Raw genomic sequence first — 16149 nt, forward strand, 5'->3', positions numbered from 1 at the left:
ACCAACACACGTCAAAAAAAGTTTAATATTGTCACAAATATTCACTTTGCACTAGTAAGTACTGCTGCTACTAGTGGTGCAATGTAAAAAGACTTTCTAGCATTGCAAATCCAGGGAATCATGCAGATCTTCAGGAAGACACACACACACGCACACACTTAAAGCTGAGCTTACTGCTTGTGACTCGTGTTACCACACAACATTCGATCACAGTGCACCAAAATGCATACTGAAATGCTTATTAGCATGGGGAATCCAAATCTTGAGGAGCAGAGAAGAAAAATACCATATTTTTCACTCTATAAGACGCACCAGACCACAAGACGCACCTAGTTTTTGGAGGAGGAAAACAAGAAAAAAAATATTCTGGATCTCAGAAGCCAGAACAGCAAGTGGGATCACTACGCAGTGAAAGCAGCAATCCCTCTTGCTGTTCTCGCTTCTGGGATGGCTGCGCAGCCTGCATTTGCTCCATAAGACACACACACATTTCCCCTTACTTTTTAGGAGGGAAAAGGTGAGTCTTATACAGCAAAAAATACGGTAAGTCTGCAAATCTCTTTTCTTCTGGCCAATGGTGGTATTTAGTTGGAACAAACAACAATTCATATTTCAGAGAACAGAAAGATCTAGAATGGTAGTGGGCCGCTTCTGCGGCAGCTGTTCAGAAACTAACTGCAGGCTAACCAAACTTAAAAGACAGGCTAGCTAATTTTGTATTTGTGCAATTCCAAATAGGAAGGGAAAGGTGATGTGGGTTGTCTGCGTGCGATGGCAATTTTTTTCTGTGCAAATTAGGCAAGTTTGCATAAATTAATGTGCACCAGAAAGTTTCACGCAAGGCTATAATCCGGCATGCTTATTTTACTTGCATTTAAAAAAACCTAAAAAAACCTAAAAGATTTGAATCTGCTAAGCTTGGCTGATTTGCAATGGGCAAATGCATTGTTACTAAGGATCTTAACAAACCAGTGGGGTGGGGATCCATGGAAAGGTAAATAACCGGGGGGGGGGGGGGCAGGATGCATCCCACATCACTGTTTGCCAGCCCTTTCTATTTGCTGAGTGGCAGGCTGGCTTGACTTGCAAGTCTAGCTGAATCTAGTCCCAATGCTGGAAATTTCCTTGCTTTAGGCACCTTTGGAGCAGGCTAGTTTGGTGTTACTTGCCTGCAATGCTTTCCCAAGCACCCTGGAATTCCTTGCCCCACGCCCTATGTGGATTGACACGAGGACAGCTCCTTGAAACTTTACTCATCTAATCGTTAGATGCTGCTGCTATCTAAAAGCAGGGATTTTTTGGGCGCCATTGCCATTCCAAGAGAACAAGGGAAGCGTTCATGGTGAGTTCCAGCACCTCTTTTTCTAGAAAAATAGCACTGTTTAAAAGCCTGGTTCTGAAGTTAATGTCACTTTTAAAACCACATGGAAAGGTATATACTTCCAAACATCAGGGGGCATGATTCAGCTCCATTAAAAATCAGTGTGGTTTTGGTCTCCATAGGACCCACTGTTAATGGCAATTAGGATGCATTTCATTCCACCCCTTCCCCTATTATTTAGCTAGACTCGAGTGTAAATTTTTTAAGCACTCGTGTGAGCGCTGCCATGTGGAAACTAGCCGTTAATGCAGATTAGAGGGCTCCCTAGCAAAGCACCCAAACACCACTTTGCTCACTCAGGTCTGGTCATCCATTCGCTCCCATACATATGGACATACCAGGAGGCAGCGGCTGTGTCTGGAAAGCTGCCTGTTATTTTAATTTGTCCACATTGGGTGCACAAGGGCATTGTGGGAAAATTAAAATGGCAGCTTCCCAGTCACAGCTGCCAAAGGCTTACAGCTAAAGGCCTGGGCAGGCCAGAAAGCCAGGTTAACTCCAGATTTGGCAGGTGGACAAAGATGTTGGGAATGGTGTTGGCCTTGCAGTGTGGCACAACGTTTCCAGAAGCAAATACATGCCGTGGACTTGCCAGAACTCCCCTAGATAACCTGCAGCCATGTCACTCCCACATTGCAAGCACTCGTACAATTGCTACATAAAGGCAGTCCATGAACTCGGCTCATTACACTGGAAGTGGCTCTCAGAGCAGCAAGGGAGACCAGGATGCCCCTTGTAAAAATTAACATCTTCAACTCACCAGAATCTAGCCAAACCAAGGGAAGGGCACATGGAAAGCTATGGATATCTCTACGGTCAGAGGTTTGGATTATCTCTGGGGTCAATCCTTCTCTTGGTTTTGTTTTGTTTTGTTTTGACTAGCACAGACTTGCCTTTTGGAACAGCACAAATCTTACTTGGAAACATGACATCATTCACCAAAGCAGCGGGAAAAGCCAGTGATATTAAGACATGTCGGGAGAACCCCTTATTTCTTTCCTAGTGACTGAATACAGTGAGAAGAAGACAATTCTGGCCGCTAAAGGAGACCTTGCTACAGGAGCACGGAGTGCAGCTCAGCAGATGTGAAAACTTCAAAGTTGTCTGAAAGGAAAAGGGTGCGGGGAATCAAACATTTGGCTAGAAATTCGGAAAAGAACTGCTAAGCCCTCTTAGCATAAGCATTTGTCTCCTACTCAGCACTGTTGTTGGTATATGTATTTAACACGGATGTAGTAGCAGCTGGAAATAATACACTTGACACACAGAACCACCTGCTCTTATCCTTGGACATCATTTGGCTGTAATTTTAGACCTCGAATAATAAACCTATTTTTGACATTTGTATAAATTATAGATCCTCCTTTTTTTCTCCTTTGAATGATTTACACACGGGGAATGTACCAAATAGGGCAGAAAAAGACACATGCAGACAAGGGGTTCAAGGGGGGGGGGGAGATATTATCAGCAACAGCAGCAAACTCTATTCAGTATCCTATTTTTATTTTTTAACTCCAATGCTTCCATAAAGCAGCAGTGGGACTCTGGGGTTCCCCTCTTGCCAGTTCAGACTACGGAACTGCTGCTTTTCGCAAGGAAGTGCTCGGAAGGCAGAATGAGCCAGTGGTGCAGAGTTCAGTTATGCTCAGCGTCACGCAGTCTACATCCCACGGCAGTGATGAGGGCAGCCCCTTTGCCACTGCCATCTTCAGAGAGAAGGAATGTCACATCGCACTTGGGGGCCAGGTCCTTTACTGTTTGGTGCATGACCCTTGAAAAACTGTGGGGGGAAAAAACAAACAAAAAGAGGGAAATGTGAGGGAGGGCTTCTCTCTGCCAGTCCATAATCACGATAAGGTCTCAAGATTACCAAGCAGGTTTCATTCTCTTTTCAGCAGCAACGCTTCTGAATACCAGTTGCTGGAAACGGATAGCTCAGTTGGTTAGAACGTGGTGCTGATAACGCCAAGGTTGCAGGTTCGATCCCCTTGCATCTTCCTGCATTACAGGGGGTTGGACTAGATGATCCTCAGGGTCCCTTCCAACTCTACGGTTCTATGAAATTGCAGGAAATGTGCTCACGTCCTGCCTGCAGGCTTCCCACAGGCATCTAGTTGGACACTGTGAGAACAGGATGCTGGACCAAATAGGCCACTGGCCTGATCCAGCAGGCTCTTCTTATGCTCCTCCATGTTAAACCGGAAGCCTTCCTTATGTCAGTGAATGGAGCCAGGCACTCAACATGCAGACTTTACAGAAGAAACTGGCAGGAGATCGCAGAAGGAAGGAAGGAGCGGCTGTGGTATAAAGGGAATTCCTTCTCACGGTTTTCACACATCCATCCACAGTCTTTTCTATAAGGCAGGCATCCCCAACCTTCGGCCCTCCAGATGTTTTGGACTACAATTCCCATCATCCTTGACCACTGCTCCTGTTAACTAGGGATCATGGGAGTTGTAGGCCAAAACGTCTGGAGGGCCAAAGGTTGGGGATGCCTGCTATAAGGCATGCACTTGAAATATGCATCCGAGTCCATTCATTTTTATGGAAATGAGAATTAGAAACCCCTTATCCTTAACCTATGCCTATGGAGTCTGCAGTGAAACATAAGCTCAAGCCCAAAAGAGTGGTGGAGTACACAGTGACTACTCATTAAGCGAGCACACAGTAAGCCACAAAACATGCAGGCTAGGAGAAAAGACTCCCTTGGCTATTTCATCAGAGAATCCCCAGTCTCTCACACAAGCCAAGCACTGCTTTTCACAAAGCTTTAAGACACTTGGTATCTTTGTTTCCTTTCCCGGAGCACAGACAGCAAAAGCACATAATTTCCGAGTACTTACTGTGGGTGAAGCTTATACAGTGTACCATCAACGCCCACCGTTACATCCAGGTGGTCCAAGCCTCTGTTCTCCCTTATTTTGTCTACAACGGCAGCCATCCCAGCGCCACACAGCTGAGCCGCCCTCCTTGATACTGCGCCACACACATTCTTGACGATGATACTGTCATCACAGGTGCTGTTCAGACCAAGCTGCTGGAGGATTGTACGGACCTGAAGCAGTGCTAACCTGTCACTGTTGAGAAGACCGAAGGGGAGAAGGGAGAAGAGAGAGAAAACAGAGGCTTGAACTCGTTTCCAAAATCCTCTGCTTCGGTGGACACCAGGGATAAGGGCACCAGATGCTGCTGGACTCCAACTCCCATCAGCCCAGCAAACATGGCCAATGGAATGTGGCCAACAACACCTGGAGGGCCACAGGTGTATGCAGTCAAAGACTCCCGTTGGCCTGGGTACCACGTGCATCACTGAGTGTAACACTGAAGCCCTATTCTGGCATTCAGGCTAAAGATACATTGGTTGTAAATGGAGGAGCAGGCACCCAACATCCCCCTCCCTGCTGGAATGCCAGCTCAACCTCAAACCAGTCCACATTAAGTGCAAAGGTCCTCCCCACAGAAAAACCCTCTTTGATGCTGAATGCAGGAAGGTCTCAAATGGAGCCAGGGAAACTTCCGTTTGCACTCCTGCCTTTTCCCTATTTAAGACCACTTATGTCATCTCCAGACACCTAAATACAACACTGATATTGAAATCTACATGGCTAAAAATGCCTCCCATCACACTCTGAGCAGCCCCTTTTCACTGCATTCAAACTATCTTCACTTTTTCAGGGTTTGTAATAGGTTTTTGTTCCCAGAGAACAGGAGAGCGTTGTCCTGCTGCACTGGAGATAATTAATGAATCATCAACTGTTCTGGAAGCCATTCTTTGCCCAGTTGATCTGTCTCTGCTCTTCGCAGTGGTATGCTGCTCTACGGCCATTTCTGTCTCCATCTATACTGATGCAAAAAACAGCACTATAGCGGCAGCTGGTGTCAGACTGCGGTATTACAGCACCGTTGCAGTATTACAGCAACGTTAGGAGGCTGACCCTAACATCTGCTACTCAAGTGGCAAGTGTATTGCAATGCAAAGTTGTTTGAAATGTTTGAAGTTAACCTAGAGTTAACTGGGGAATATGATGCAGCACCAAGGAGAACCATCCACACATCCAGGAAGGCGTGTAGAAAGTCAGATTTGGAAAAATGTTAAATTTGTTCAGATTTAAGAAAAGGTTGATTTGTTTTAATTTAATTTAATTTGTTTTAATTAGTGACCAATTTGGGGAAAACAAATGAAAATCAATAAAAAAAAATTGCCCAAGTCTGCCACTCAAAAAATGCAGAAGTAAAAACCAAACCAAAGCATGAAAAAGAACCTCAAATATGGACTCTGTAAAAACTCAAAGTAGATTGTAGAGCATTATTGTAATGCTGATATCTTTATTTAAGATTTCCGAGAAAAAGTAATTGTTGTTAATAGCTTGACAATGACATATACATCTAAGCTCACTTACCTCTCTATCTGTGAAAGGAACTTTGTTTCAAAAATGCCCCTCGTTTTCAGTGTCTCTGAAATTTGACCTCTGAAGAGGAATCCCCTTTTCGTGAAGTCAATCAAAATGTTCCGGACGATTTCCCCCAAGTACATTCCACTAATCATCTTCTCATACCTGCAAATCATAGACAGGTGAGGGGTTCAGAATGAAGGGTGTGTGTGTTAAGGACAACTGCAAAAAGTTTTGCTGGTGATTAATCCTTAATCAAGAAAAGCCCGATTACGTTATTCCACCCCATTCATTTCAATGCAAAGGGAACACAATTCATATTTGGGGGGTGGGGATACAAATACATTTTGTTTGCAGGCTGAAAGCAACAGCAGCCGCTAGTACACAGCTATGTTTGCTGAACTGATTTCTGTTCTGGACACAACAGAAACACGCAATTTCCTCTCTTGTTTATGTTGCGAGTTTTCAGACACCCACCAGCCTTGCTGCCTCTGTGCACTCAGGCTCCCAGAAGAAAGCATGCCCAAAGGGTGCGTGTTTGTCGTGATCACAGTATTGAATGTGATGAAAACCATCTCTGCTGCAGCACCTCAGCACAAGCCTTTGCCCATTTCCGACAACAATTCACCCCCAAATACCTTTGCTTGCCGCTGTTTAATGAGTAGTCATCAACAGCTTTGTCATAGATTGTCCTGATGTCATCTAGGCATCCGTTGTCTCCAAAGGCGCCCCATTCCATGTTCACACACATTCTTCCTTGGTCTCCTTCTACCATTTCTATGTTTCTCATTTCTTCCATGTAACACGCATTGCTGCCAGTTCCTGAAGCAGTGAAAGAATCAGATTCAATACCAGAATAGACAAAAAAAAGGGCACACAAAATCATCCGGTAGTTATAGGACCTACTGCAATGGGTCTTAGAATAATGAGGCACCCAATGAACCAAACTAAATAGCAAGTCCCATTCTTACCCACAATGAGTCCAATTTCACAATTGGGATCTTCATAGGCACAAGTCATCATAGTCCCGACTGTATCATTCACCACGGCCACAACATCCAAGTCAAATTCCTTGGAAGAAGTAACAGAATTATATACTACAATTGCTTCTCTTGAAACACGGCGGAGTAGTATTCACCAATGGTTACAAGTTCAGGGAAACAAGCCCATGCCTGTCATTTGCAAATATTGTAATAATCAGGAAAACACAGGTCTGTTTTAAATAATAGCAATTTAATTTTCATTCCAACATCCGGAGGGCTGGATTCAACTAAGTTGTTGCACTGGCAGAAGCCAGAGCAACGAGTTCTGCCAGCAGAACGTGAAAACCACCCTTTCCTTCCCCAACGCCACACCCTCCACAGATCTGCTCAGGAAGGTTAGGAGAACCCCCCAGAACAGGGGATCTTAAGCAATCCAGAGGAAGAATAAGAACAGTGACTCATAAAACAAACAATACATGATTTTTAAGAAGATCAACACCATTTGCTAATTTTAAGAAATCACAGAGGGGGAAACTCACTTCTCTTCTTTTTATTCCTTCCCGTAGCAAATTAACAACATCCTCCCCTTCGCAGTCAGTAGCCTTAAAGCCCTTGGTCCAGTTCAGAAGGATGCCCTAAGAAAAGGAACAAGAATCTCAGTTCATTGCAATATCAGAACAAACCAGAAATAATCACCACCTGGGCATCCAGGTGCAGTAGCAGACCCAACCAGCTAATGAACCCACGATGGCATCAAGAGCTCCTCGTATGAATACATATGCAGCTGTTGTTCCTGGAGATCCAAACTGTGGGGTGGTATTTACCACTTGTCCACATTATCCAAGTAACATCTTCTGAAAGATGATGCACGGTGATGTCACTGTGTTCAGTTTCCAGCCGAGCACAAATGGCAGCCAATGAAGTAGAGCAGGGGGAATATCCAAACTACAAGTGAGATGACATCATGCATCTCCTTTCATTAGCCGTTACCATGGAAACATGGGTTAACAACAAAGATTGACGGCAACCAGCCATGCCCCTGCATATCTTGTTTCGGCATCACTTTTAAAGGCACGCTGCAGTTAAGTCTGGAATCTGGAGGTACAGTGGGGCTTAACTCAGTGATAACAGCCCATACCTTGCAGGCAAGAACTCCCAGGTTCAATCCTCAACATCTCCATTAAGGCCTTGGAGAGACTGGAGAGGAGGCTCCCATTCTGTGTAGATTACCCTGAGCCAGATGGACCAATGGTCTTAACTCAGTATAAGGAATATTGACTGTGTCAATATTCTGTGCATGTGCAAAGCTCACACCCATGCTTGTCTGCCTGCATACCTCTTCTCAACCGCTAAACTGCAGCTGAAAATCCACTCTTAAAAAACACATATGGAAAAGTTTCATTACAGAAATAAGAACAATAACTTACAGCATCTAAGCTTGTCTGTTTGCAAGGGAAAGAAAACGTAAAGCCCAGGGGGAGTCGTGCACCTTTTATTCCCATGTAGTCCAGGAAATCCGAGATGCAGGAAACAATGTGATCAAACAGCTGGAAAAAGCAAAATAAAGTAGTGTATATCACAAGCACTGTGCAGTCTCTGAAAGAGAGCAACAACATAACATCCTCTGCACTACAGGCTCACCTCCTCTCCGGTACCTTGCATGACCTCTATAGGAATGGCATAGATTTTATTGTGCATCTCCACCATTCGCCTTTTACCGCTTCGGATCTTCACAAGCAAAACTCGGAAGTTTGTTCCTCCAAGATCCAGGGCCAGGAAGTCTCCGTTCTCTGCAATGAAATAATTTTGAGCAAGTAGGAAGTGAGGAACAACGCATCTAAATTTTCCGAACTTTTAGTCCCCAGTGCTTTTATGTTACAGGAGGAAAAGGCTCTCTCATCTACTGTGAACTCATTGTGTTCACAGTGCTGGGTTTTTAATCAAGAGTTTACACAACTTTATCCAAAATGCATATGCATCCTGTACAAATGTGTGCATATATACATATCCCTGTGGTGCATTGTTCCTCACCCCAGCTTCATATCAATAGGAGTCCCCAAGCGAGAGCTTTCCCAACTTCTTATGTTGGTGACACACTTTTTATACAGTGGTACCTCGGGTTAAGTACTTAATTCATTCCGGAGGTCCGTTCTTAACCTGAAACTGTTCTTAACATGAAGCACCACTTTAGCTAATGGGGCCTCCTGCTGCCGCCGCGCCGCCAGAGCACAATTTCTGTTCTCATCCTGAAGCAAAGTTCTTAACCTGAAGCACTGTTTTTGGGTTAGCGGAGTCTGTAACTTGAAGCGTATGTAACCTGAAGTGTATGTAACCCAAGGTACCACTGTACTTAACCCAAGGTACCACTGTACATGCACCATTTTGCAACACAGTACAGTGGTGCCTCGCAAGACGAAAAGAATGCGTTCCGCGAGTCTCTTCGTCTAGCGGTTTTTTCGTCTTGCGAAGCAACCCCATTAGTGGATTAGCGCTATTAGCGGTTTAGCGGCTATTAAAGGCTTAAGGGATTAGCGGATTAGCTGCTAAAAGGCTATTAGCAGCTTAGTGCCTTAGAAAAAGGGGGTGGGGAACGGAAAAAAATCGCAGCAACTCGCAAGACATTTTCGTCTTGCGTAGCAAGCCCATAGGAAATTCGTTTTGTGAAGCACCTCCAAAACGGAAAACCCTTTCGTCTAGCGGGTTTTCCGTCTTGCGAGGCATTCGTCTTGCGGGGCACCACTGTAATTCAAGGTTTGCATCATTTTGCAACACAGTAATTCAGTTTTACTAGCAAACAGGAAGTTAAACCTTTCCAGCCCCAGGAGGAGCGCGGGCGGAGCGTTCGTGTGACACACCAACACACTAACGTGCGCCTTTGCATGGTGTAAACACATCCCTGCCTCGGCAATACCCTCTGGTGTGTACACAAGCAGAAACCCATCTGACACTTATGAAGCCATGCCGAAGGCAATGTGAAACTTGGGGGTGGGGCTTCACGGCACTCTGAGGCGGTAACGAGAATGCATCCTTACACTGAGCTCAAGTTATTCATGCATTTAAACAAACACGCTTAACCTGGCTGCTTTTATTTTGGTGAAAAAGCGGCCTAATGCAATTTAATGCCCGATGCTGGTTTACTGCTAAAAACCGCCCCATATTCTACTTACCCCCAAAGGGGCACTTTCAGAATCAAGCAACAAAAAACAGGGCGGGACCCTAATCTGGACACACAAAAGTGAATGTTTTTACTACAAAACAGAAGCAGCCAGGTGAGAGCATACTTCTTCAAAATACATGACTTACAGCACATGTAGTTAACTGAAGGAGAGCAGAAAGGAGGACTGAAAGAGGAGTATTCCCCCTTTTTGGCTCATTTTTAAATGGCCTGCTGCTCAGGATTCTGAGAACCGTCTTACTGAGGGGAGAAGTCCCGTTTAATTAGTTCATCTTGCCTGATGCAAGATCACATCAAGGTTGCAATGACTGTGCAAAAATCCTCTTGAGTCGCTACATGGTCTTTCAGCATATACACCCCCTGGTGCTGGGCAAAGATGCTCCTAGGCCCTGATTGGTTAATGGAAAAAGCTACTCTTCTGCCTTTCTGATAAAAACTGGTCTTTGGCCTGGGTCTAATGGCCCCCATTCGGATGCTGATTGTGAATCACAACAACCACATATGCCTGGGTTCAGCTTGTTGGTGGGGTCTGTGACCCTAATAGAGGATGAGACAAGCTAGCTTTGTTATTTTTTATCTGTACTTGAATTCCCAGTGGTATCTTTACATTCTAAGCTTTTTATTAACCACCTTCTATGGTATTGGGTTCTCATGTTTATTTTTACAAACGTTTGTGCATTTAACCTTGGGTGGCTTCTTAGAGTAAGCTCGGTTTGGCATCTTGTACCTGACTGACTGACTTGTAGGTTGGAGGCTCAAAAGACAGTGAATAAACTGTTTGGCTCTTGTCTGTGTGAATCCCAAGGACACCCAGAAAAAACTGAATTTCCCTTGGCTAAGGGTGGGGGGGGGGGACCAACAGGGGTGGCGGCAGTACTAGTGGGCAGGCTGGGTTTTTTCACTAGTCTGTCTCTCACGCTGACAACTTGGAATAACAAAACGTTACATGCTGGCAGTGTGGGAAAGGAAAGCCCTATACATAGGAAACTTATTTACATGGTGACAGTGTTGGGGGAAACCCTTGGGTGAACAAGGAGGATTTCTCTATGGAGTGGAGGGTGGGACACACTGCAATCCAATTATTCTCTTCAAAAAAGCAAGAGAAGTTGGCTCGCTGGGAATGGATGAATTACTATACAGTACACACATGGAACATTAGCCAGCAGATGGCGATGTTTCTCCATCTTCATTTAAAAGGTGTGCTGCCACATCAAAAACCCACTGGAAGTCTAAAGGAGCACTCAGTTAATGAGTAAGTGACAAAGCAAGGACTCCTGTCCGTTGCCAATGGCATTTTTTTATGTGGTGAAATGAGGCTGAACTGATTTTATCTCCACTCGATTCTGGAATACCGAACCTGACCAGAACCTGTACAGTGGTACCTCGGGTTACATACGCTTCAGGTTACAGACTCCGCTAATCCAGAAATAATACCTCGGGTTAAGAACTTTGCTTCAGGATGAGAACAGAAATCGTGCTCCAGCGGCACGGCAGCAGCAGGAGGCCCCATTAGCTAAAGTGGTGCTTCAGGTTAAAAACAGTTTCAGGTTAAGAACAGACCTCCCGAACGAATTCAGTACTTAACCCGAGGTACCACTGTATGTGATGTGATGGGTTTCAAACTGGAATTCTCCGCATCCTAACAACATCTACAATCTGAGCAAAGACAGGTCTTGAACGTTCCCTGGACTCATTTGACATACCAAAAATCAAGTCAGGCAGGTGTCGGCAAACTAAGAAAAAAGTAGTCCCTAGGAATTGTGAATCTTAGCTCATCATGGAGCAGGGATGTGTTTTTATTGCCGTCCTCATAGAAGAAAGGCATGGGAAATTTTAGTTGGACCACAATTGTGATTTTCTGTTTCTGATGAATGGAGATGACTAGAGCATATGAATACAGTGGTGCCCCGCAAGACGAATGCCTCGCAAGACGGAAAACCCGCAAGACGAAAGGGTTTTCCGTTTTCAGAGGCGCTTCGCAAGACGAATTTCCCTATGGGCTTGCTTCGCAAGATGAAAATGACGAAAATTTTTGAGGTTTTTTTTCGCTCCCCAACCCCTTTTTCTAAAGCGCTAAGCTGCTAATAGCCTTTTAGCAGCTAATCCGCTAATCCCTTAAGCCTTTAATAGCCGCTAAACCGCTAATAGCGCTAATCCGCTAATGGGCTTGCTTCGCAAGACGAAAAAACCGCAAGACGAAAAGACTCGCGGAACGGATTCTTTTCGTCTTGCGAGGCACCACTGTACTTGATCAGCTGAAAAGTGGCATATTAAGGCTAAAATCCTAAATACACTTACTGGGGAGTAAGCCCAATTGAGCACAGTAGGCGTTACTTCCAAGTAAACATGCATAAGACTGCACTGTAAACATACTAAATAAATCTACAGGACTACTATTAAGGATCAATATGGCATGGCACATATTTATTAGATCAAATGCATTCAAAATCTGTTCAACTTTTAGATACAGGCCAAGATCTAAACAGGCATCTACAACCTCTGCACCCCGTTGCCTCCTCAGAAAATGCTTCCACCAGGTTCTCAAAACTGCTCTTCAACATCGACTGGTTCTACAAAGCAGTTTGGAGCTTTCCAAAGTGAGGAGGGGGACATCAGTCTGAGGACATAATCTATTTTATTTCCATTTCCTCAATGAAAAGTGATAGCAACCTGAAACTGCCTTTTGTGTTCAGTTTTGCTGAACACAAAATTCTACAAGACCTAAGGGGGGGGGGGGAGGCAGTTATGGAGGAATGTCTCCTTAGCTGCATTTGGGGGTGGGGCTGTAAAACGTTCCTTTTTTCATTTGAAATGTCTCCCTAGAGCAACTTTTCTCACTGGTCCATATGCTTTTAAGTTATTGCATTCCACTTTTTAATTCTGTGAACTTGATATGTTTGTACCTCTATTTTTCTCTCTGTGTTCTTAAGTCACTTTGAACTGATGCTGGGAAAGCAGCACCTCAGTATTTTAAAAACAAGCAAACCAGAAATGCATGGGAAGAATGCACCCCCTCTATCTGGGGGCTGCCAGCCTTAGATTATTAGCTGCCTCACTCTGCAATGAGGAAACTAGGCTGCCTCTTCCAAAGGTCCCTTCCCAAGAACTAAAGACCTACCTGTCCCATCAGGTGTGCTGCGGACGAAGGTGGGCAGCATTTTGACTTTGGCGTGATCGTGCGATTTCTTCTTGAGGCCTGCTTCTATTTCCATCCTCATCCTCTTCTTCACCTGCAGCAGCTGCTCGTGAGTGAGCTTGAATTCAGCTAGAGTCTCGTCTATCAGGCGGTGCTGCTCTGACAGCCGGTATGCTACCGCTGTCACCATTGCAGCGCCCTTGCCGCTGCCACTCTCAGACAGCAAAAAGCGCACGTCTGAGTCGGGCACTAAGCGGCGTACGGTTTTGTGCAGCCGTCGGGAATACCTGAGGAGGGGGGGAAACAGTAGGTTCAGCAATAGGAATTTTTCCTTAATTAAAGGTGGGGGGGCGGGAATCACGGGTCAGGCCAAGGAGCTGTCTAGACAGTGGATAAATAGGAAACATGTGTCCCAGCTAATTTTGTTGGACTACAACTCCCATCAGACCCATCTGATGGGCTGGACTACAACTCCCATCAGTGGTCAGGATGATGGGATTTGTAGTCCAGCAACATCAGGAAGGCTACAGGTTCCCCATCCTGATCTAGTGTAATAGCAGTTTGCTTTATAGATATAAGGCAGCGCTCCTAATGATGCAAAAGCAGTACATATAACTGCAATCCAGACAATAACTGAGAGTTGATGCCATCTGAGAGATGCATGGAACTTTCCCGTGTCATAGTCCCACACCTGACCAGAAATATCGATACAGGAGAATGCTGTGGGAAGACTAATGGACATGGTTCTTTCTAAAACTGGCAATGCCACCACCAGGAGAGTGACAAAGCCAGCTTGGGAAGGAGCCACATCGTCCAGCTCTTGCATATGGTTCCTCTCTGCAGACATCACAGGAGCAGAGCAAGAAATAATTGCAGGAAGTAGCTCCCACGCTCCAGCATTGCAGGCCTAATGGATGGGGCACTGGGAATGGGGTGCCTGCCTAGCACACAGATACTGATCCCACACCCACTCTGCTTATATGCACGCATACACAGCCAACACCAGAGGTGGGTGGGAGAACGGCCATTGGGGTCTACTGGCTGGGTGATTTTGTAGAATAATGGAACTGTAGAGCTGGAAGGGTCCACAAGGGTCAACTAGTCCTACCCCCTGCAATGCAGGGGCTCAAACCCATGTTCCTGAGATTAAGAGTCTCATATTCTACCAACTGAGCTAGGCAACAATAAAATGCTTAAATCAGCCTGCTGAAAAAAAGCTAGCTATGAGCGACTTTTGTGAAAAAGAGATGGTGAGCTCAACTCAGTTCTGCTACTGAAAACAAACTCCTAGGCTCAGAATGTGCTTTGAAACATATAGAGAGGCTTGGAGGGCCACATTTTGCCCCTGGGAGCCACAGGTTCCCCAGCCCCAGCAATATAAACCTTTGCTGCTCTGTTTCTCCAAGACAAGTTATTTTCCACATACAGGCAGATATGTTAAGAGTAATATCCAGGCAACACCAAAACAAAACAAAAAGAAGAGCTTCCACCGCTGCTTTTCCAATGGTGTGGCATCACTTGTTTATTTTCTTTATTAAGTTTCTATACCACCCTTCATCCAAGGATAACAGGGTGGTTTGGAGTGTGTAACTGCAAAGTACTCCCTTGCATCTGTACAAGTTAACATGGGGGGGGGGGGGAGAATAAACTACAGGTTATTGCATGTTATGGGCACATCACTGCAATGTGCAGAAAACTAGCTGCAAAGATTGTCTGCTGCAAGCAGCTACCTGGTATTAGCCCTGAGGGATGGTAGAGCTGGTAGAGCCTGAGACTCTCAATCTCAGCGCTGTGGGTTCAAGCCCACGTTGGGTGAAAGATTCCTGCATTGCAGGGGGTTGGACTACATGATCCCTGTGGTCCCTTCCAACTTCTATTATTCCATGTGCATTGTAAGCACTGCCTCCTGCCTAACTTACTGAGCTGCCTTTGGACTGTGATATTTACAGCCCACTTTCACCTCCTTTGAGAGCTCTGTTTACTTAGCCCAAGTCCAGAGCATACAGCCAAATGTCAGCTGGATGTGCTACATCTCTGACCTTTTGCAAGAGACAGTCCCTAACAGGTGCCAAGATGTAATTACGGAAACCTGGCAGGCTCTTACTGCGGATGCATCTTGTAAAGGGAGCCATCAACCCCCACGGTGGTGCGCAGGCGGCCCACTCCCTTGTTGTCCCGCAGCTGGTTAAGGATGGCACCCAGAGTGGCAGCCACCAGGTTGGCAGAGCGGAAGGAGACGATTGTGCACACGTGGTGGACGGCGACGCAGTCTTCGTGGGAGGGCTCAACCCCAAGACGGGTAAGTATCTCCTTGGCCTTTTGCAAACCCTCCTTGCTCCTAAAAACAGAAACCGCAAAAAAGTTACGATAAGGTAACACAATCCTGACGGATAAGCAGGTTGCTCACCGAGGGAGAGTGTTGCGAGAGTCTGAGAATGGGTGCAGCAGAGTCGCGTGGAAATCTTGCGAGGAAAGGAAGGGGAGGGGAGGCTGAGATTAGAATCTGCGATATTAAGAGCCTACGGAGCACAAAGAGGTTTTCAGTTCCACTGTGCTGGATCTGGGTGGTGGGTTCTCTGTACTGTGCACCACTTGTAATCAGTTGGACCAGTTTAGGGTAAAATTCTGGAAGCCGTTGCTTTAAAATAGGCCACATGGTGCAAAGCCAGAAAATGTCAGGTCAAAAGGCTGCAGCTTCAGAGGACGTACATACACTGAATGTCATTTGAAAGCTGGAAAGTGCTGCCTATTAAGATAATGACAAAACTCTATTTTTAAAAGCCCGTCCAGGAGTTGCTCTTAGAATCCAATTGCATATATTCCACTACATTTCATTACACAAGTACTGTATTCTAGGTTGGAAGCGCAGGAGGAAAGCTTCAAAGCTACTTACTTCTCCATGGCAGAAACGTGCTTTGTTTCTAGCTTCCCTTTGGTTAAAAGTTCGGGAGTGATTCTCCCCTCGAAAAGAAGACCTTCTTTGGCCATTTTGACAAGGATCAGCCTGACGAGCTCGCCCATGTACATGCCACTGACCATCTTCTCAAACCTGGAAAGATATTACGGCAGAAACACAAATCAGA

General features: G+C 45.4%; 1 protein-coding gene across 4 annotated transcripts in view; it reads right to left on the minus strand.

Annotated features, from left to right (window-relative positions):
* Positions 1-7: 7 nt before the first annotated feature.
* Positions 8-16149, minus strand: part of HK1 (hexokinase 1) — a 50171-nt gene continuing 34029 nt past the window's right edge. For 3 of the 4 annotated variants that reach the window (XM_083439816.1, XM_083439815.1, XM_083439817.1), the window contains exons 8-18: positions 15960-16115; positions 15171-15404; positions 13049-13353; positions 8397-8545; positions 8183-8302; positions 7295-7390; positions 6744-6843; positions 6411-6594; positions 5782-5937; positions 4225-4458; positions 8-3161 (exon numbers count right to left, since the gene is read on the minus strand). In XM_083439816.1, the coding sequence (XP_083295942.1) occupies positions 3017-3161; positions 4225-4458; positions 5782-5937; positions 6411-6594; positions 6744-6843; positions 7295-7390; positions 8183-8302; positions 8397-8545; positions 13049-13353; positions 15171-15404; positions 15960-16115 (1879 nt within the window). In that variant the 3' untranslated portion in view covers positions 8-3016. Of the gene's footprint in view, positions 3736-3880; positions 4459-5781; positions 5938-6410; positions 6595-6743; positions 6844-7294; positions 7391-8182; positions 8303-8396; positions 8546-13048; positions 13354-15170; positions 15405-15959; positions 16116-16149 lie in introns of all 4 variants that reach the window. The other variant, XR_014511013.1, reaches the window with a different exon arrangement.

The sequence above is a fragment of the Podarcis tiliguerta genome (genome assembly GCF_965153285.1).
Source record: "Podarcis tiliguerta genome assembly, chromosome: 5".
Lineage (NCBI taxonomy): Eukaryota > Metazoa > Chordata > Lepidosauria > Squamata > Lacertidae > Podarcis > Podarcis tiliguerta.